Source organism: Saccoglossus kowalevskii, chromosome 5, assembly GCF_978046115.1.
Source record: "Saccoglossus kowalevskii chromosome 5, keSacKowa6.1, whole genome shotgun sequence".
NCBI classification, from domain to species: domain Eukaryota; kingdom Metazoa; phylum Hemichordata; class Enteropneusta; family Harrimaniidae; genus Saccoglossus; species Saccoglossus kowalevskii.
The window spans coordinates 37,290,400-37,313,221 of NC_140645.1; the positions used below are offsets into that span (position 1 = coordinate 37,290,400).

Sequence of the window (22,822 nt, forward strand, 5' to 3'; positions counted from 1 at the left end):
TATATAGTGACAACTTTTAAGGCAGTCCCAAGGCATAATTTTTAAGCAACCTGTGTATAAAGATCACCTTTATATAGTGACAACCTTTAAAGCAGTCCCAAGGCATAATGTTTGAGCAACCTGTGTATAAAGATCACCTTTATATAGTGACAACTTTTAAAGCAGTCCCAAGGCATAATGTTTGAGCAACCTGTGTATAAAGACCACCTTCATATAGTGACAACTTTTAAGGCAGTCCCAAGGCATAATGTTTGAGCAGCCTGTGTATAAAGACCACCTTTATATAGTGACAACTTCTGTGTATAAAGATCACCTTCATAAAGTGACAACTTTTTAGGCAGTCCCAAGGCATAATGTTTGAGCAGCCTGTGTATAAAGATCACCTTCATATAGTGACAACTTTTACGACAGTCCCAAATCATAATGTTTGAGCAACCTGTGTATAAAGACCACCTTTATATAGTGACAACTTTTAAGGCAGTCCCAAAGCATAATGTTTGAGCAACCTGTGTATAAAGACCACCTTTATATAGTGACAACTTTTAAGGCAGTCCCAAAGCATAATGTTTGAGCAACCTGTGTATAAAGATCACCTTCATATAGTGACAACTTTTAAGGCAGTCCCAAAGCATAATGTTTGAGCAACCTGTGTATAAAGATCACCTTCATATAGTGACAACTTTTAAGGCAGTCCCAAGGCATAATGTTTGAGCAGCCTGTGTATAAAGATCACCTTCATATAGTGACAACTTTTAAGGCAGTCCCAAAGCATAATGTTTGAGCAACCTGTGTATAAAGACCACCTTTATATAGTGACAACTTTTAAGGTAGTCCCAAGGCATAATGTTTGAGCAGCCTGTGTATAAAGATCACCTTCATATAGTGACAACTTTTAAGGCAGTCCCAAAGCATAATGTTTGAGCAACCTGTGTATAAAGATCACCTTCATATAGTGACAACTTTTAAGGCAGTCCCAAGGCATAATGTTTGAGCAACCTGTGTATAAAGACCACCTTTATATAGTGACAACTTTTAAAGCAGTCCCAAGGCATAATGTTTGAGCAACCTGTGTATAAAGACCACCTTCATATAGTGACAACTTTTTAGGGAGTCCCAAAGCATAATGTTTGAGCAACCTGTGTATAAAGACCACCTTCATATAGTGACAACTTTTAAAGCAGTCCCAAGGCATAATGTTTGAGCAACCTGTATATAAAGACCACCTTCATATAGTGACAACTTTTAGGGCAATCACAAGGCATAGTGTTTGAGCAACCTGTATATAAAGACCACCTATCTTGTATGTGACTACCCTTTCAACTATACATGTATTTTTGCAGATTTGTCTTTGTTTAGAAGCCAAAAAAATTTTCATTCAGTTAATTTTGATCAATAAATGTGTTTTTGTTGCAACAGTACTGTTATTATACTCGAAATAGTTAAAAAGCAAGACGTTTAAGGTACAACCAAAGTTTATAGAGGGACTGTGGTGCAATCAATCATGAGTCTGACAAGCATAGAATAAAATAGGCAGGTTAAATAATGAAAAAAAGACACTGAGGTTGTGGACAGCTAATTAGAGTGATGACATTGGGAATGCATAGAACTGAATATTAATGTCATTTGGTGTAAGGGTACTAAGTGTATTTGTTGATGCATAGTATCGTCACAATTGATAAGGTTTACAGCAGTGATAGTAATATCTGAGACACCAGAATGTGGTTTAGTACAGAAATGTTTAGCTAGTGCTAAATCTGTCTTAGTTTGCAGATGTACAGCAAATCTGTCTACCAGCTGACAATCCCCAATATATTGCTTTATAATATTTTTAAATTTGCTATTTTTTCTCTGTTCACAGTGGTTGAACAAAATGATAAATACCCAAGGCTAAGGCTTGTTCATCTATGGCAGAAGCAAAGAGACTTCTTAGCACATTGTTTATCGACGTCATTGGAAGCTTTCAACATGTTAAACTTTACAAAAGATTTTGACTGAAATTTAACAGAACATTATTTAATGCATTTTGAAATTTTGAAATGCCATACACATAATTATATTGTCTGATTATAATTTTTAAATATTTACTGTCAATGATATAAAAACTTAAAAACCTATGATTTATTGCAGAAAGATTCTAGTGGTATTGCTCCACCAGCTCTTGCTGTCTCTGATAAACCGTCTGTTGTGATGATTAAAACTAGGGATGAGGTAAAAACAACTTCTGGGACGGCAGCGATGGGCGCAACATCACAAGTAACATCTGATAGTAGCCATGGTGACAGCCACCAAGCTCCAGTTTATCATATTCATAGACATCATACTGCAAGTTCATCAGAAGGTGGGTACACATTAATAATGTTCTAACGAGCTGTTGAAAAAGCAAAACATCAGAAAATATAAAACTTACTTTCCCACAAAAATCATCAAGGCAGGTTGATCAGATTACTCCCAGGATAAATACAGTATTTGCTCTATTTCAAACACATCTCGAGGTATGTACGGTACCCTCTAGAAGGCATTTGAGACCAGTTTTGAGACTCTCCCACAGAGGAAGATGCCATTTGAAACCGTGTTTGAGACCGATTTAGAGACTCTCGGATGCCACATAGACCGGGAATGAGACCGTGTCTGAGACCAGCTTTAGAGACCGTCAATTCGCGCAGTCTGATTGGACAACCCTCTGACATCCGAAATTGTATTCTCTACTCTTTTCACCATAGATTTAGGAACAGAAAAATTGTTGACAGATTTGTTAGCTACGAGAAAATTAAGACGCTAAAAAAGAGAAAAGAAAACGTGAATACCTCATTTAGAGAATAGTTTGACGACATACAAGACTGTATTATTACACGGTTACTAGAAGAAAGTAACCGTGATTATTATGATGTAGTGTATTCTGAAACATGAAGCTCGGATTATTTAGTAACTGTGTTGATTGTTTGTAGAAGTTGACATAATCGTTAACAAACCCGGTATTATTCAATAAAACGGGCGAAAAATTCACCCAATTACCCAGTTAACGGGTAGTAACAATGGTCCGTGTCCATCGATAACAATCGTATTTGAATTGCAAGTGTTTTTTTATTTGGCAATGCTAGGTTGGGGCGAGTCATGGAGCTAAAAAAATTTTTTTTAGCTCCATGGGTGAGTGGGAGTACGTCATAGTTTAGAGAAAAGTTCCGCGATTTGCGTTCCTTAGTACTAAGTATCAACAGAGGTGCGTGAAACCGCAGCCACCATTGGCTGGCGGTGCCCAAAATAGTCGGCGTCCCGGCAACCAGGAGACGGCTGTTCATTTCCATTTATCTGTATCTAGTTCTTGGCGCCATTGAGCAGCGAACGAAATTACGTTTGTTGAACATTGGGTCGCATATGCACGAGTTCCTGTTTAGCGAGTTAACGTGTTTTTACCGATGATAACTACACCTCTGTGAATATTTCAACGCTGATATGCCCATTTTCATTTTAACGAAACATATTACTACTGGTTTATATTTTGTGTCCATCTCTAATTGTATTTATACAAGTTAAAATGGTTAGGTTGAAGTGCTCGGGTTCGTACATCTATTTAGCCCTAAACCTCAAACCCAATACACAGCCCCTCTATCCCGGTCAAGCAACGCCAGACATTTTTTTTGTGTTTCAATCCGGGTTGCGGTTAAACAAACTTCTTGCCCACGACAGGGATAGAGAAACTCGTCACAAAACATGTACTTTATTTCTTCATATATTCTATGACTTCGTGTTTATGGTTTATCTCGGAAATGTGTGCTCTGTGTCCGAACTACATCAGTAACAACCATCGTAGTTTTCGTGTCCATTGTGGCAAATTTAACACCTCTGTGAGGTGTGACTACTTTTGAAGCCTTCTATTGTTTTTACGTAATCGGCGGTGCGTGACGCAGGAATTCCTTTTTACAGGCGTGACTACGTATTTTTACTGACGTAAAATAAAATATTTACCATGGCTGTCTGAATTTATGACAGAAAATTATTCACACGTTCAGATGTTAACAATGTGTGACTGTTAGTGAACAAGAGACCGGGCAAGAGACAGATAGTCCTAAGCAATGATACAACTAATTAAGTTGTGAACTTGTGGATTTGATTGCCTGAGCTGACTACTTACTGGGAAATAACCTCATATTATGTTGAGATTTCACAATACCATGCAGCTCTAGTCGTCTACATAACAAGGCTTGTTGTAGAAATCCAGATTGCTTTGTAAATTTATGAAATGAGTATTCTTCCCATGAAATTTGATATACTTGTTTTATACAGTTAGCGTACCACAGCAGCAATTACCACGACTTGTATTACCTCCAGAAATGAGACACAGTATGAAACTTGTGGATGATTCCTTGCAGTGGTGTGATAACGGTATGGAGGTGAGATGTACACTTCTACTATGAATTATTTTATATATTTGCAAGAGAATTAAAAGGTATTTCATAAGGTTGGCCCTCGCCTTATATGGTAAATCTAACTGTATGGATAGGATAAAGCCAGAGTATGAGAAATTTTCTGGAATAGGACAGAGCCCCTATTCCTTGCATTGGTGTGATAACGGTATGGAGGTGAGGTGTACACTTCTACTATGAACTATTTTATATATTTACAAGAGAATTAAAAGGTATTTCATAAGGTTGGCCCTCCCCTTATATGGTAAATCTAACTGTATGGATAGGATAAAGCCAGAGTATGAGAACTTTTCTGGGATAGGACAGAGCCCCTATTTTTAAATTGACTATCCTATATAACATATATTACATAATGCATAAATTTGTAGTTGCGGTTTTCATTCAATTTTCATGCAGACGTTGTGGCAGGTGGACCATACACACAAGATATGCTTAATGATCAACTTCTGATTATTAATGATCTAACTTAGAAAATCATACAGTCTGAAAGCCAATGACTTGGTAGTGTCATCTTTCATGTCACATATATATATCTTTATTCAGTACTATAGGCCTTACATGTACAATATTAAATATTCTTGAAAATAAATAAATAAACCCTCCCCCAGTCATTCCTTAAGTTTTTGGCGTTTCTGTAATGAAAAGAAAATAAACTTGCCTAGATTTACTAATGTATTTGAATTACATGGTTAGTATGAAGGTCCTAAAACAATTTATGAGAACAAAGCCATATAGAGGTCCTACAACCAGACTTTGAAACAGGACATTTAGTGTAATTAAGGTCCTGTAATGAAGCATTCTGATTATGTTTATTTGTTACCTCCCTCTATAATCCCAATATAGCTGTGTTATTGTTTGTTTTTACATTCTACTCACATACCAGTTTTACCCAGGTGGTTATGAGGTACAGGTCCCTTTGTGGTTCATTGATTTGTCCTATGAGAGGCATAAATAAAATTATTGTCACAAAAGCAAACAGTTTTGTGCATGTACTGAATATTATACATTAATCTTATGAGAGACGAATTTTCAGATACAGTTTTTATAGCAGTGATTAATCAGAGCTGTTAATATGGATGATTGTCTGTCATCGTTCATCAACAATTCTATTTTTTACTTCTTGAAAACTACCAGCTCAATTGCTTTGATACATGGTATATAGGGTCCATGGGTTGACCTCCATGAGATTTGTAACAAGATCATAAAATTGTAAATACCATGGCAACAACCAAATAATCTACTGTGGTTGTGGTATGGCAAGAACATAATGGGAACACTAATAACCAGGGCAAATAGTCAATATCTCATCGTACAGAACATTATCAACTTTTGAGGTAGACAGTGGAGCTATTTGACTGTGAGGGCGCTGTTGCTGAGGTCCTAAAGACATTAAATCATCAAAATTCCCAGCAGTGAATATTAAATAATTTATAGTATTTTAACTGAAGTAATTTTTCTCTCCTGTTGGGGTATTTGTAGTTAGTATATGTCTATATATGAGTGTGTCTTTGCTACTGATATCCCAAGAATCAATCATCAGATTTCAGTGAAAGTCGGTAGTTAGTATATGTCTATATGTGAGTGTGTCTTTGCTACTGATATCCCAAGAATCAATCATCAGATTTCAGTGAAAGTCGGTACAGTTCTCGGATAAAGACATGGTTAGTAGGGTTGGTATTATAAACTTCAAAGATTAAATCTATTTTGGTCGCCAGGTTTTTTATTTATAAGGCTAATCTTAAATTTGTTCCCTATTATTTTTTAAGCTTTCCTAATTGACAATTAAAATTGGGTTGTCATGGCAATGCACCATATAAGACGAATAGGTTGCTAGACTAACTCATCGTTTGAATAAAGCCCAAGCTGCAACAACTTCTAGAAATTTTAGTTTTATTTATTGATAATTTGTTCCCGACAACAGTTGTAGCATTGAATCATGAAAGTCATTGTTGCCTCCCTGAGTTTGTGGCCTCTTCAAAATAGGATTTGAACTTGGGTTCTGCGATCTTAAATTCACTATGCTGATATGTTTCCAGCATATCTGCTCTGAGGCCTGGTGTACAGTCAGTTGCACCACGGTTACCATGGTTGCACCTGATATTATTAATTATGTACGTGTATAGAAGCTGAACTGTCATAACAAAGTCAGTTTTTAATTGGGATTCTTTGCTTATTATGCGTGTCACTGTTTTTAGTTAGTTGAAATGTACTTAAAAAATTTAACATGAGTGAGGAAATAAATTCTCTTCACATTTAAAAACATTCTTCATCAGACCTTTGACCCCCATTTGAATAGCACCACTGTGGAATACTGATAATCTTGCCAATTTGATCGTAACATCGTTTTTCACATGTAATTCCTAAAACAAGTCAAGAATCTTTTTTAAATATGTGATTCAGAAAAGTAGGAGGTGAAACTCATTCTCTTTGGGAATTATTAATTTCAAATGGAAAATGGTTGAAGTAGGCATGCAGATTCTAATAAAAATTCTGCCCAGGAACACTTTCAGTGCTATATCTGCAGTTTAACAACAAATGTTGCTTCATGATTTGCTATCTGTTTCACAGATGTTGATGGACCAGACTGATTTTCTTGTGGTAGGCGTTATGGGTTTACAAGGTGTGGGCAAGTCTACGTTAATGTCCATGCTGGCTGGTGGTGTCTCATTCAATGAAGGAACAAAGTAAATATATTGTCACTTTTACTATACGCACAATGCTTCTAAATCCAATCCTCACCACGATGTTGGATTACTGTAGAATACTTTATTAAAATCCAGCGAATATACTTTTTTTCCTATATTTCACATTAAACTCATCAAAAATCAGTGAAAATAAATTCCGCACAAAACGCCCAAAAAGCCTTTTCAGTGAAAATTAATTCCAGTTAAAATAAAGTATTTCACAGTACTTGATGTTAAAGTTTAACCAGACACAATTCATCTTTCAGTGAAAATAAATACTTCTACAATACTTAATTTCTCAATGGTGGATGTTAATTTTGTCAATCTGTCATAATTTTTTACAGAAAATACCCATTTCGTCCTCAAAGTAACGAGACCAAAGATATTGGTGGACATCAAACACAAGGCGTGGATTTCTTGGTGACAAATGAGAGGGTGATATTATTAGACACTCAGCCAATACTTAGTGCTTCTGTACTTGATCAACTCATACGACATGAGAAAATATTACCCGCTGAAATCACTACTGCTGAAAACTGTGTAGAATTACAGGTATAATACGCAGATAATTTAAATTCTTGATATGTCGCCAAGTGTTAAGCCGTACTCTGGCGCCATTTGAAATCATAATATGCAAAGTTTATCTAACTTCCATTTCCTGTCCACTCTCATATATTCTTTATTTACAATTGTATATATTTCAGTCATTACAGTTAGCGGCGTTCCTCTTCACAGTCTGCCATGTTATATTAGTTGTTCAGAATTGGACAGAGGATGTTAATATGTTGCAATTTATATTGAGAGCAGAGATGTTAAAACCGCCAACGCCATCACCAAACATTGATAGTAGTACTGGTAGTTGTGATGACTCGTTAGACTACTGTCCACAGATAGGTAAGGTTTGAGTTCTATGTGCCAATATGGGTGTCTTTGCCAGAGTGCAGGACATGGTTTACCCAATGTAGTAGAACAAAATTGTCTCTTTGTGCACAGGAGCATATTCATATTTGAATATACCACACTTAAATTCAATTTTAAAGTGATACTTTATTCTTTGCACCAATCAATATGATACTAAGCAGCTCTCTGTCTATACTTCAGTTATTCCAGTGCAGAATGGTCCATAATGTTAATTTAATACAATACGTTTATTGACACAACACTCACTTCTGAAAGTAAGGTCACTAAAAAACTGCAATTATAAAACTAAACTTACAAGTACAAAACTAAAGAAAGAAAGTAATACACTTATTAAAATTAATAATAAAAAAAATAAACAAACTACAAATATTAAAGGCAGATACACAAAAGTATAGGAAAAAAAAAAAATATTAATACCGTAAAATAATCTCAAATAGGTACATACATGTGTAGCAATGAAAATGACTACATGGTACAGTTGTCAATGAGAAAAAAGAATGAATATTTAATTATTCGAGAGGCATTGTTGTCTCTTTTCAAATGCATTTTTTAGAAATTGCGAAATAAAATAATAAAACTTTACCATGCTAATTCAAGACATAACCAGATGAGATGAAGACTCTTCTGTCTTGGACTTTACCATATTCCTTGACATTTTGTAGTTCAACAATTTGATGTCTTGCATGTATGTTGGGTTGAGTCAGGCATGCTGTGTATGAATTCTCAACAGGCCACATGACAATTGCCAAATGAGTGGGTCTTACAACAAAAAGAGTTTCAAAATACAACATACCGGTAGTAATAATTATAATATAATGATACTAATAATCTTTATTGCATAATCGTATCCTTGTTTGAATATTGATCCAGCTAAAGAAAATTACAATAAAGACGAAAAACTGAGGAAGTAACAAAAAGAAAGCGCTAAAATAGAAAAGAATAAAAAAAAAAATATTATTTATAGTATTCTATTGTGCAACGTTCTCTTACAGTTTTTGTACATAATGAAGCTAGAAGAGAAGATTTTAATTTAGGTAATATACAAAAAGCCAATAAAGTTATCAGCAGTGTTCTCAAACATTCCAAGTTGAAGTATAAAGGTGAGTCATGTGACTGGTCAGCAACAATGAGTATGTAAGTGAGTGCGTATTCAGATGAAGTGGGGTTGAATTTACAGATGGTATCTGGTAAGTCATGTGACTGAACAGTAACAATAATGAGTATGAAAGTGAGTATTCAGATGAAGTGGAGTTGAATTTACAGATGGTATCTGGTGAGTCATGTGACTGAACAGTAACAATAATGAGTATGTAAGTGAGTATTCAGATGAAGTGGGGTTGAATTTACAGATGGTATCTGGTGAGTCATGTGACTGAACAGTAACAATAATGAGTATGTAAGTGAGTATTCAGATGAAGTGGGGTTGAATTTACAGATGGTATCTGGTGAGTCATGTGACTGAACAGTCACAATAATGAGTATGTAAGTGAGTATTCAGATGAAGTGGGGTTGAATTTACAGATGGTATCTGGTGAGTCATGTGACTGAACAGTAACAATGAGTATGTAAGTGAGTATTCAGATGAAGTGAGGTTGAATTTACAGATGGTATCTGATGAGTCATGTGACTGAACAGTAACAATAATGAGTATGTAAGTGAGTATTCAGATGAAGTGGGGTTGAATTTACAGATGGTATCTGGTGAGTCATGTGACTAAACAACAACAATAATGAGTATGTAAGTGAGTATTCAGATGAAGTGGGGTTGAATTTACAGATGGTATCTGGTGAGTCATGTGACTGAACAGTAACAATAATGAGTATGTAAGTGAGTATTCAGATGAAGTGGGGTTGAATTTACAGATGGTATCTGGTGAGTCATGTGACTGAACAGTAACAATAATGAGTATGTAAGTGAGTATTCAGATGAAGTGGAGTTGAATTTACAGATGGTATCTGGTGAGTTATGTGACTGAACAGTAACAATAATGAGTATGTAAGTGAGTATTCAGATGAAGTGGGGTTGAATTTACAGATGGTATCTGGTGAGTCATGTGACTGAACAACAACAATAATGAGTATGTAAGTGAGTATTCAGATGAAGTGGGGTTGAATTTACAGATGGTATCTGGTGAGTCATGTGACTGAACAGTCACAATAATGAGTATGTAAGTGAGTATTCAGATGAAGTGGGGTTGAATTTACAGATGGTATCTGGTGAGTCATGTGACTGAACAGTAACAATGAGTATGTAAGTGAGTATTCAGATGAAGTGAGGTTGAATTTACAGATGGTATCTGGTGAGTCATGTGACTGAACAGTAACAATAATGAGTATGTAAGTGAGTATTCAGATGAAGTGGGGTTGAATTTACAGATGGTATCTGGTGAGTCATGTGACTAAACAACAATAATGAGTATGTAAGTGAGTATTCAGATGAAGTGGAGTTGAATTTACAGATGGTATCTGGTGAGTCATGTGACTGAACAGTAACAATAATGAGTATGTAAGTGAGTATTCAGATGAAGTGGGGTTGAATTTACAGATGGTATCTGGTGAGTCATGTGACTGAACAGTAACAATAATGAGTATGTAAGTGAGTATTCAGATGAAGTGGGGTTGAATTTACAGATGGTATCTGATGAGTCATGTGACTGAACAGTAACAATAATGAGTATATAAGTGAGTATTCAGATGAAGTGGGGTTGAATTTACAGATGGTATCTGGTGAGTCATGTGACTAAACAACAACAATAATGAGTATGTAAGTGAGTATTCAGATGAAGTGGGGTTGAATTTACAGATGGTATCTGGTGAGTCATGTGACTGAACAGTAACAATAATGAGTATGTAAGTGAGTATTCAGATGAAGTGGGGTTGAATTTACAGATGGTATCTGGTGAGTCATGTGACTGAACAGTAACAATAATGAGTATGTAAGTGAGTATTCAGATGAAGTGGGGTTGAATTTACAGATGGTATCTGGTGAGTCATGTGACTGAACAGTAACAATAATGAGTATGTAAGTGAGTATTCAGATGAAGTGGAGTTGAATTTACAGATGGTATCTGGTGAGTTATGTGACTGAACAGTAACAATAATGAGTATGTAAGTGAGTATTCAGATGAAGTGGGGTTGAATTTACAGATGGTATCTGGTGAGTCATGTGACTGAACAGTCACAATAATGAGTATGTAAGTGAGTATTCAGATGAAGTGGGGTTGAATTTACAGATGGTATCTGGTGAGTCATGTGACTGAACAGTAACAATGAGTATGTAAGTGAGTATTCAGATGAAGTGAGGTTGAATTTACAGATGGTATCTGATGAGTCATGTGACTGAACAGTAACAATGAGTATGTAAGTGAGTATTCAGATGAAGTGAGGTTGAATTTACAGATGGTATCTGATGAGTCATGTGACTGAACAGTAACAATAATGAGTATGTAAGTGAGTATTCAGATGAAGTGGGGTTGAATTTACAGATGGTATCTGGTGAGTTATGTGACAAAACAACAACAATAATGAGTATGTAAGTGAGTATTCAGATGAAGTGGGGTTGAATTTACAGATGGTATCTGGTGAGTCATGTGACTGAACAGTAACAATAATGAGTATGTAAGTGAGTATTCAGATGAAGTGGGGTTGAATTTACAGATGGTATCTGGTGAGTCATGTGACTGAACAGTAACAATAATGAGTATGTAAGTGAGTATTCAGATGAAGTGGGGTTGAATTTACAGATGGTATCTGGTGAGTCATGTGACTGAACAGTAACAATAATGAGTATGTAAGTGAGTATTCAGATGAAGTGGAGTTGAATTTACAGATGGTATCTGGTGAGTTATGTGACTGAACAGTAACAATAATGAGTATGTAAGTGAGTATTCAGATGAAGTGGGGTTGAATTTACAGATGGTATCTGGTGAGTCATGTGACTGAACAGTCACAATAATGAGTATGTAAGTGAGTATTCAGATGAAGTGGGGTTGAATTTACAGATGGTATCTGGTGAGTCATGTGACTGAACAGTAACAATGAGTATGTAAGTGAGTATTCAGATGAAGTGAGGTTGAATTTACAGATGGTATCTGGTGAGTCATGTGACTGAACAGTAACAATAATGAGTATGTAAGTGAGTATTCAGATGAAGTGGAGTTGAATTTACAGATGGTATCTGGTGAGTCATGTGACTGAACAGTAACAATAATGAGTATGTAAGTGAGTATTCAGATGAAGTGGGGTTGAATTTACAGATGGTATCTGATGAGTCATGTGACTGAACAGTAACAATAATGAGTATATAAGTGAGTATTCAGATGAAGTGGGGTTGAATTTACAGATGGTATCTGGTGAGTCATGTGACTAAACAACAACAATAATGAGTATGTAAGTGAGTATTCAGATGAAGTGGGGTTGAATTTACAGATGGTATCTGGTGAGTCATGTGACTGAACAGTAACAATAATGAGTATGTAAGTGAGTATTCAGATGAAGTGGGGTTGAATTTACAGATGGTATCTGGTGAGTCATGTGACTGAACAGTAACAATAATGAGTATGTAAGTGAGTATTCAGATGAAGTGGGGTTGAATTTACAGATGGTATCTGGTGAGTCATGTGACTGAACAGTAACAATAATGAGTATGTAAGTGAGTATTCAGATGAAGTGGAGTTGAATTTACAGATGGTATCTGGTGAGTTATGTGACTGAACAGTAACAATAATGAGTATGTAAGTGAGTATTCAGATGAAGTGGGGTTGAATTTACAGATGGTATCTGGTGAGTCATGTGACTGAACAACAACAATAATGAGTATGTAAGTGAGTATTCAGATGAAGTGGGGTTGAATTTACAGATGGTATCTGGTGAGTCATGTGACTGAACAGTCACAATAATGAGTATGTAAGTGAGTATTCAGATGAAGTGGGGTTGAATTTACAGATGGTATCTGGTGAGTCATGTGACTGAACAGTAACAATGAATATGTAAGTGAGTATTCAGATGAAGTGAGGTTGAATTTACAGATGGTATCTGATGAGTCATGTGACTGAACAGTAACAATAATGAGTATGTAAGTGAGTATTCAGATGAAGTGGGGTTGAATTTACAGATGGTATCTGGTGAGTCATGTGACTGAACAGTCACAATAATGAGTATGTAGGTGAGTATTCAGATGAAGTGGGGTTGAATTTACAGATGGTATCTGGTGAGTCATGTGACTGAACAGTAACAATGAGTATGTAAGTGAGTATTCAGATGAAGTGAGGTTGAATTTACAGATGGTATCTGGTGAGTCATGTGACTGAACAGTAACAATAATGAGTATGTAAGTGAGTATTCAGATGAAGTGGAGTTGAATTTACAGATGGTATCTGGTGAGTCATGTGACTGAACAGTAACAATAATGAGTATGTAAGTGAGTATTCAGATGAAGTGGAGTTGAATTTACAGATGGTATCTGGTGAGTCATGTGACTGAACAACAACAATAATGAGTATGTAAGTGAGTATTAAGATGAAGTGGGGTTGAATTTACAGATGGTGTCTAGTTTTCTTTCTTCAGCATACTTTTGCACCTTCTGTTTGTAGCTTTATGTAGTATATTGGACCATTTTTCCATTCACTATGAGATCCAGTGTGAAATCGTATATAGAACAGGACAAACTAAGGTTATAGCATCATAGTGGTGTAAAATCGCTCGTGGATTTCAATAAATTCAAAACTATTTTTGAGTATTTTCACGCATAACAATGTGCTATACACATTTGATAATGGTTAATTTTGATGAAGTAGGAATATCTCCACACCATATTCCTCTTTTAAAAATAGACATCTCGACATTGAACTATGAAAAAGAAGTTATTTGATTTTTGCATTCAACCTGTGTCATTCAGGCATTACCATAAAATCTGTATTAGAAGCAGCATCCATAATAGAAGTCGCACCCATTCTTTTTGAATAATTGAGAACCAAAAATTCATCATTTCTCATATGTTTAGGTGCTCTAATAGAAGCCACATCCCCTCTATTGCATTGTACCATTTAAATAGAAGCCGCGGTTTCTAATACAGATTTTACAGTACTCTTAGTGAATGATTAAGCAACAAAATATAAAATTTGTGTTATGAAAAACCACATTTGGCACGTAACAAAAACCTTATTAGCAGCTTTGTAAGTTTATCCTGACATTGTTGTATCCTTTCAGGTGCTCTGTCTCTAGTACAAAGCAAAGCACTTGCTAATATAACCAAAGATTTACCAGATACCGAAGCTAATTTATCCCTAATCCCGTTAGAAGAGTCCAGAAGAACTGTCAGTAAGTGTTAATTAAAGCGCGGTAGTCGTCGTTGATTTTCCCACAATCCAATGTGCTCTTCAAATGGAAATCACAAGTATGAGGTTTGACCTGGGCGCGACTTATACTGATTATCGTCGATGACTTCTTCTATACCTTCCAATAACATGAAAATTACTTAATTAAAGCTTGAAAACGTCTCAGTTCGCACTCGTTTATCTGCGCGACAGTCAAAGTCGCCATCTTTGTTTATATGAGACCCATATATCTCGCACGACGACTACCACGCTTTAAACTTTCTACATGTCTTTATAAAAAAAACATGAATCAAATTCAAAAGTTACGGTATTTGGATTCTGATTGGTTTGATTTGATACACATTTGTAGGTGGTTTAATTATTGAAATCATTTGTTTATATATATTCCATGTATGTATGGGGGTCTAAAAACTAACTCTATATTCTGTTCATCAATTCTATATTAATACTGCATTGTAATAATAATAAATTATAATTGTGGCGTACACAAAATGTTTGCAAAGAAGGTAAAATAGCAGGACTAAGCATTGTTTTTGATGAGTTTCTGTTGATATGAGATGTTTTTATTTGATACCATTACCAGAAAATGAAGGAATATCATCATTGTTATCTGATTACAAAGGACATCCTGGAATGGAAGCAATTATCAGATCTTTCAGAAATACCATATTTAGTGCAGCTAGACCACCATTAGCACATACGTCACTGACAGAGAAAAACTGGTGAGATCATATTTATATTATTATAAATTATCCAAAACTGGGGACTTATTGTTACACCTCCAAGCACTCATGTTTCTCAGACATGTGTAGGCCGTATACTGTACATTCCAACTTCACACGCGCATCACACATTGTGCCATATATATGTATATGCATTTGTTTTATGATCCAATTCCCAGATTCCATACTATTTCACAGATTGGTGACCATTTTAGTTCCTAAAAACCAATGTATGAACATCACACATTGTAAGTTACCGGGGTAGTTATTTTTGTTCAAAATAGTCAGCTGGCAGCCATTTTGTTTTAATTGTGTCTTTGTCTCAATCTACCTACAGTGCCCCCCCCCTAAGTCACAGGTGTCGGAATCCAAGCAAAAACCGTGACTTACGAAGGGGTCTCTGAAAGAGGGGTTTATACATTGAAAATGGGTTTATTTATATAGTACATTCACTTTATTGGACAACATCATAGCGTCCATGTTCGTATGGATTCAACTCATTGCAGTGAGTTTTATAGAGCTTTATCAAAGGGGAAAGGTCGAGAAGTACATAAAGTCGCGACTTCATACCCCTGTCAACACCTCAAGTAAATCACTGTCACCCTTTGTATCACAGTAATTTATGGTCAGTAGGTGTTAAGTTGTCTCCGCCAGCCCTTTAACGGCCAATTAAATACATGATGCAACAAAACATTAGTTCTTCTACTTCAAAACTGCCAGCAATACACAATGGAATTTTTGGGAGCCATCCAACTACCCGTGACTTGGCCAGGGGGTCACTGTATTTCTCACACACTCTGTTGATTTGTTTACAGGTTTCATTATGCTGCAAGGACATGGGATGGAGTCAAGAAATCTAACCTTGTATCAGAATTTAGCAGGTTACTCTGAAAGTTAGCACTGTCGTTTTTTTAACAGTTTCTAATTTATTGAAAAAATAAAAATCTGAAATGTAATTTTTTTTTACTACAATGAGTATTGTAGTTCTGACTGTACAATCAAATTACTTTTGGCTCCATGTATTAGTCAGTGTTGAATTAGTCGTCATGCCTTGACTGATTTCATTCAAAGTTCTACAAAAAAATCACATGCATGATCTGATCAAAGATGTCTGACAGACAGTTTACTAATAGTAATTGACAATAAAAATGTATGTCGTAATTAGTATTATTTTTTTCCAGATCTAAGATCACCAAACGTTTACTTAAATTTGTCAAAACGTGCATGTTATCTTCTTACACAGTGGATTCAAAATGGCTGCCTGACAATCGTTTGCATAATTTCTTAACATTTGTGTGCAATGACAAACTGGACATTTTCACATAGTTGAACTGTTAACTTCTCATTATCAATGTATTAGTGATTTTATTTATAATGTCTGCAATAAATATTGTACAATAAACAGAAAATGTTGTTCCGTAATTGTAAAGATTTCGAAGGCATATGGAACAAGATTTGTTGTGGCTTGGTGCCTTCAAAACAAGATGTAATAAATTCACAATTTTCTGACAGACAGATCGTCATTCATGTTGTTCATCAGACTCTCATCTTTGGCTGGTTCCCTCCTCAAGTGTCATGGCGTACCAAACCACAAGAGGCCGGTAACTTGTAACGGCATTCCGATTGGTCTGCCACTTTCTCGTTGCTTGTTTTATTTCCCTTAGTTACCTGACGTCAGCACTTACACTCGTGGCCCTAGAGCAGGGGCTTCCTTTTACTCTCGAAAGTTGGGCTGTTTTTTTTGTTATAAATTTGCAACGAAACAGTGAGAAATGCCAGAAACATCTCAAATCTAAGCAGACAAAATGTATGGGCATGGCATAATGAGGACTTGTTTACAGAAAACGAATATTAGAATGTTTTCAAATTACGTCACTCAGTCATGTGACTTCCGGTCGTAATTCCGGCCTAGTGGAACAATATGGCAATTGCTAGTTACCTGCGTCCTACTTACCATTCGCAAGGGACGCAGGGAACGAGCGAAACTTTCATCTTAGATTGTGTCCAAATTGCACTCACAAAAATCACATCTTGATCATCTGTAATGTTTTGTATTTATTGAAAAACTATTAATATATACACATACATTATATTGGAATAATGCTTAATTATTAAAACTACTGGATAGTTTGATCACATGATATTGAGATAAACTGCTTTGCTGGTTAATTATAGATACAATGTATTTGAAACAGCAGAAAATGATATTGAATGGAATATTTATTCACCTAATAGATCAACTGTATACATTTACTTGTATTCCATGCATGTAAATATTGTCTTGGTATGAAATCAACTGACAGCAAATTTGTAAATATCGATATATATATATATATATATATTTGGTGGTAATCTTTGACATGAGCTAATCATGTAAAAGGGAATCTTCATGATCAATTTCTTATTAAGTTAGTACTCCAAAGAAGTATATATTCATCTGTGTTCAGATGTTTACAGTACAGGAACACATAATGAATACATATAGAGCCAGATGAAAAATCAACTGATTACACGTTTTTAAAAAAGTTTTTCAATTGGATTGAGTAATTAAACTACTACTTTAATGGCAATGAACTGTCATTTCACTCCTCAGTCTGTTTAGAATATTAAACCAAGCACAATTTGAAATATGAATCAATAATATCACCATATAAACCAATTGACAGTTTTGACTATTTCCCATGATACTTCAGACTATTGTATCTCTAAAAATCCTTGGTGATCCCAATTAATTTTCTTTCTTTATTTTTGGAATTCTGATCGTATGAACACGCAATAATGAAAACATGATGTATACTCTTCAATTCGGCGCAAACCTCCTTAAAGTCAAGACATGTACTTGATGTCAAATTACAGTGTTATGGGTAGTGTGTGTACACAAGAAAGGGAAATACATCAATAATTTTTATTTGTCTTAAAATACACAAAACTGTTACAGGTTCAAAGCATTTGTACATATGATTCTATAGTAATAAGTGGATGGCATATTGTTATTGGACGGTGTCTAATTTACCCTACTCAGCTTGCACCATTATAAATTTGAATAATTTGAATACATGGAAATAAATGTCTACTTTACAAAATAACCTCAGTCTACAATGAACTAAATATGTCAATTGTATCGTAATGCCATTTTTTACCCAACTTTCAGGAATTATGACATAAAATGCAGTTACCACATGTCAACAGCTTGATTGCATTATTTTGACAACTTTTAATACTAGATATTTACACTAATGCACAAGACATACAAACAATTAATGTCATGATCAATTAAAAAAAAAAAAGCCAACCATGAAGTATGATAACTTTTAATTGTCAGTTTGATGGCAATACAAGTTGCATAAATACTTTCTTCAAATAATGTTTATATCTCTGCATTAACGTCTGTAATCGTTTATTCTGGTTGTGGACTGATCATCTGTGGTGTAGGGGGTTTGGGACTTGCTAAATCTCTTTCAACGTCTGGTTTCACAACTGGTGCTGGTGTGTTGAGTGGTGAGGTAGCCTGGAAACGAATAATTTTCTCATTGTGATAACTCGTATAAACATCAAGCACAGAAAACAATATTTTGTGTTTTGTAACAAGCTCTATTTGAATACATTCAAAATGTATTGTTCCAATATTCAAATTTTTTCCTCGTTTGGGGTAAAAGACGTTATCAACATTGCATTTTATGTCACATTTGAATATTTCCAATCAGTTGTCATCAGACATAGCAATAATATAGCAAGTGGTGAAAATAAAATAACACTGACACAACACAAGTAGTCACACATTTTTCACTGGAATTTTGGGGTGCCATTTTTAGCTCCGCTGTCGACTTTGTCGAGGGGAGCTTATCATATGAGTGATTGTCCGTCGTCCGTGTCAATGTTTTACTTTTTCGACTTCTTCTTGAAAACTACAGGCCTGAATGCTTTGATACTTGGTGTATATGTACCTTGGGTAGACCTCTCTCAGATTTGTTCATTTCATGATGATATCTTCAATTCTCTAATTTTGGTGAATATTTTTGTCATTTTTAGTAAAAAGTGAATTTTTAACTTCTTGTTAAAAACCGCAAGTCCAATTGCTTTGATATTACATATATAGGTACTACATGTGGACCTCTCTCAGATTTGTTCATTTTGTAATGATATCTTTAATTCTCTAATTTTGGTGAATATTTTTGTCATTTTTGGTAAAAAGTGATATTTTCGACTTCTTGTTGAAAACCGCAAGTCCAATTGCTTTGATATTACATATATAGGTACTACATGTGGACCTCTCTCAGATTTGTTCATTTTGTAATGATATCTTTAATTCTCTAATTGTTGAATATTTTTGTAATTTTTGGTAAAAAGTGATATTTTCGACTTCTTGTTGAAAACCGCAAGTCCAATTGCTTTGATATTACATATATAGGTACTACATGTGGACCTCTCTCAGATTTGTTCATTTTGTAATGATATCTTTAATTCTCTAATTTTGGTGAATATTTTTGTAATTTTTGGTAAAAAGTGATATTTTCGACTTCTTGTTGAAAACCGCAAGTCCAATTGCTTTTATATTACATATATAGGTACTACATGTGGACCTCTCTCAGATTTGTTCATTTCATGATGATATCTTTAATTCTCTAATTTTGATGAATATTTTTGTAATTTTTGGTAAAAAGTGATATTTTCGACTTCTTGTTGAAAACCGCAAGTCCAATTGCTTTGATATATTATACATATAGGTACTACATGTGGACCTCTCTCAGATTTGTTCATTTTCTAATGATATCTTCTGTTCTTTAATTGCCATGTGCATTGCTAACAGCGGAGCTATCTCAGCCGACAGGCTGCTTGTTGTTTTATCAGATTAAAAAAAAATGTAATTTGAGATAAATTGAATAATTCATTTAATGTTACGTACCTTGTCTGCACATTTTGGTGGAGTATTAACTGCTTCATACATCTTACGATCAAAATCTTCTTTTGTTGTTTCAATTCCATCTATGGCTTTATCAGAGCGTGCCATGTAGGATGTAACATTACCGGGTATTTTTCTTGGCATGTCCCATGTGCCTACAAAGTTACCCCATGGAGAAGACTGAGATCTGGGAACTCCTGATAAGAGATGTCCTCTGTCATTTGCAATAATTTGTGTGTATCCTTCTAAACTGGATGGTCTCTGGAATAGAGTCACAGAAAAAAAATCAGTAATTTCAATAAAAATAAATTTAAAACCGTGGGAAGTGTGCAGAAATATTTGTTCTTACAATAAAAAGACAAATACTGTAAAATCTGTAATAGAAGCCGTGACTTCTATTAAAATAGTATATTCTGACAGAGGATGCGGCTTCTATTAAAGAGTATGGGATAAGGTGATTGGTTCTCAATTGTTCAAAAAGAATGGGTGCGACCTCTTTTAGGGATGCGACTACTAACACAAATTTTACGGTAGTAGTTGCCACTACTGTGGCTGGGAATATGTTTTGCACACCTACAAGTAGCAAGCAATATTGTCGGCTCAGAATGGTTTATGCGTAAACAGAGAATGGAGGCAGGCACATGAGTAGTTTCATGCAGAATCAGATGTCTAAACACACAAGCAGGTCTTGAACTTTATAGTGGTATACAATACCCTGTTGTCTTCATACAAGTACACATGTAGTGCACTTGGTAAAGTTTGTGTCTGCATTTATGCAAATACAATGTGAGCAAGTGAGTCTTTACCTCTTTATATTGGTGGGGTACTGTCCAGTTCTGTAATCTGTTAGCAGCAAAGGCATCATCATACTGTAAATAGAAATTTATCTTTAATTGTGAGTCACGATATATATTTATGTATTTTTATTCTTTATTTTAAGTATAATACCCCAAAATGACAAAAAATGTTGTATTTCAGTTATAAGTAGGAAGTTCAAAAGTAAGTGACATGCGTATACTGTATAATAATATATAGGTAATTTCCAAATGTTTCAACATTGTGAATGGCCAAAAGATCCTTCGCGACTGTTGCTAACTATACCTATGACATCAAAGTGTTAATATTATAATATCTAGATATTACTAGGTAAAAAAGGGAAGTCAGATTTCAGAACAACGCAGGTAATTAAATGTTTGATAGCTTGATCAAGTGCTGCAATGTCAGCAAGTTTGCAGTGTCTGTGCAAAGTAGTGAGGTGCATAGTATTTGTCCAAGAAATGTTTTGTTTTTCAGAAAATAGGTTATTATTATTATGATTGTGTCAAATCTGTTGATATGTAGAAAATAATACACATACATGTAAATCATAAATAGGTATATGAGGTTTAACTTTTCACTATATTACCGGTACTCAGTTTATCTAAAATGGAGTCATGCTGGTTACAGGGCCCATTCTGATTTCACTATGGACACATTTACAATGCTTCATTGTAGTTTGCTTTCTGTTTCTCTAATTTTATAGGGGTGTTTTATCTCGAATAAATATACTAAAATTATAATGGTAAAAGTAATATTTCATTCATCTTTAGAAAAAAAACATTTCTATCAGTTGTTTGCAATAAATATATGGGTAAAGAAAACTAAAAAGTAGTACATGTACAAGTCGCATCAAAAAAAAAATATGCAATTTTATTTCATGTTGTGAAGCACCATCACACAGCCAGGTATACCACTCAGAATCACTGCACATACAATCTCACTTACACTCCTGTTATGCATCTGATATACCATGTCATCAATGGTTAATTACTTAAATATAAGGGCTTGGCCAGTGAAAAGCTATTTCTCATACAGCAGTACATTGCATAACAGTGTAAATGAGGTCATCTCAAGAATATCATAAAGGACAGATATTATTTACTTTATGGTGAAATAAAATATACATGTACAAATACAAAGATATGCATAAAACAAGTACAACGATTGTATTGACAAATCCGTCATTCCTCAGTAATGTTTTAATGATTTAAAGAAAATGCTCTTTTTTGGTCTATAAATCAACCTTGGCCAGCGCATAGACCTCACAATATTAATTGTAGAGTCTGTGGCTGGGGTCAATAAGCTAATACATGTACCTACACATGTTTTTAATGAAACTAAAACTTTTCTAATATGCAAATTGTCAAATTATTAATTACTATTTTTATGCAGTACCCATAATAATGATTTTGTTTATTGACATCCACTGTATTGACTAACTGCATATATATGCAATATATTTTCAGTACGTTTTCTTCTGTTCGAAGCAGTGTATAGTAAAGTTTACGTTATTTGGTCGGTGGTTGGTGTCGCGCAAGACGATCGTGAGTAAGTTACCTGAAAGGTACTGTAATTACGTAGCCCACGAACACTTGGGTTAAAATGAGAAGTTGTCTCCATAAGCTTAACCAGTAACACTACAGTATCGATCTCGTCTTTTTTGGGCAACGCCTTTATCATTATTAAATTTCTTACCTGGTTCGCATTGAAGTGTGTCGCCATTTTGTTTATGATTCCCCAAACGAGAGTTGTTAAATATTATGTCACCGCTGATCACGGAAACGCAGTGCTTCTTTCGCCGGTGTGAACTTTGTTTTGGCGTACAGCAGAGCCTGGGTGTAAACGATGATTGTTGCCCTGGTGACGTTCTATTGCGTATACAACAGCACTGTTCATTGGCCAATGAAGTCTCGTATGCGAGAGTTTCGAATTTCCTCAGTTTTATTACAATATTTCGCACTTAAAAAAGTCCTTGATCTGTAGTATGATTAAATAAATCAATTTTTTTTTGTCTTGTGCGA

The 22,822-nt window shown here is 35.0% G+C and overlaps 2 protein-coding genes across 2 annotated transcripts in view; one reads left to right on the forward strand and one right to left on the reverse strand.

The window, feature by feature from the left end:
* The window catches only part of LOC102804622 (nonsense-mediated mRNA decay factor SMG9-like), a 37,183-nt gene extending 20,588 nt beyond the window's left edge, over positions 1 to 16,595 (forward strand). The window contains exons 4-12 of the mRNA XM_085499700.1: positions 2,128 to 2,338; positions 4,282 to 4,388; positions 6,990 to 7,105; positions 7,450 to 7,657; positions 7,810 to 7,999; positions 9,019 to 9,126; positions 14,233 to 14,343; positions 14,944 to 15,082; positions 15,898 to 16,595. Coding sequence (XP_085355826.1) covers positions 2,128 to 2,338; positions 4,282 to 4,388; positions 6,990 to 7,105; positions 7,450 to 7,657; positions 7,810 to 7,999; positions 9,019 to 9,126; positions 14,233 to 14,343; positions 14,944 to 15,082; positions 15,898 to 15,973 — 1,266 coding nt within the window. The 3' untranslated portion in view covers positions 15,974 to 16,595. The remainder of the gene's footprint in view (positions 1 to 2,127; positions 2,339 to 4,281; positions 4,389 to 6,989; positions 7,106 to 7,449; positions 7,658 to 7,809; positions 8,000 to 9,018; positions 9,127 to 14,232; positions 14,344 to 14,943; positions 15,083 to 15,897) is intronic.
* A 1,378-nt stretch (positions 16,596 to 17,973) lies between these two features.
* On the reverse strand, positions 17,974 to 22,658 carry LOC100376510 (protein Flattop-like). The gene is made up of 4 exons (XM_002733181.4): positions 22,497 to 22,658; positions 20,789 to 20,851; positions 19,986 to 20,243; positions 17,974 to 18,590 (listed from the first exon to the last, which is right to left on the reverse strand). The coding sequence occupies exons 1-4, from the start codon at positions 22,521 to 22,523 to the stop codon at positions 18,480 to 18,482; spliced, it is 459 nt and encodes a 152-aa protein (XP_002733227.2). The 5' UTR covers positions 22,524 to 22,658; the 3' UTR covers positions 17,974 to 18,479.
* Positions 22,659 to 22,822: the final 164 nt, after the last annotated feature.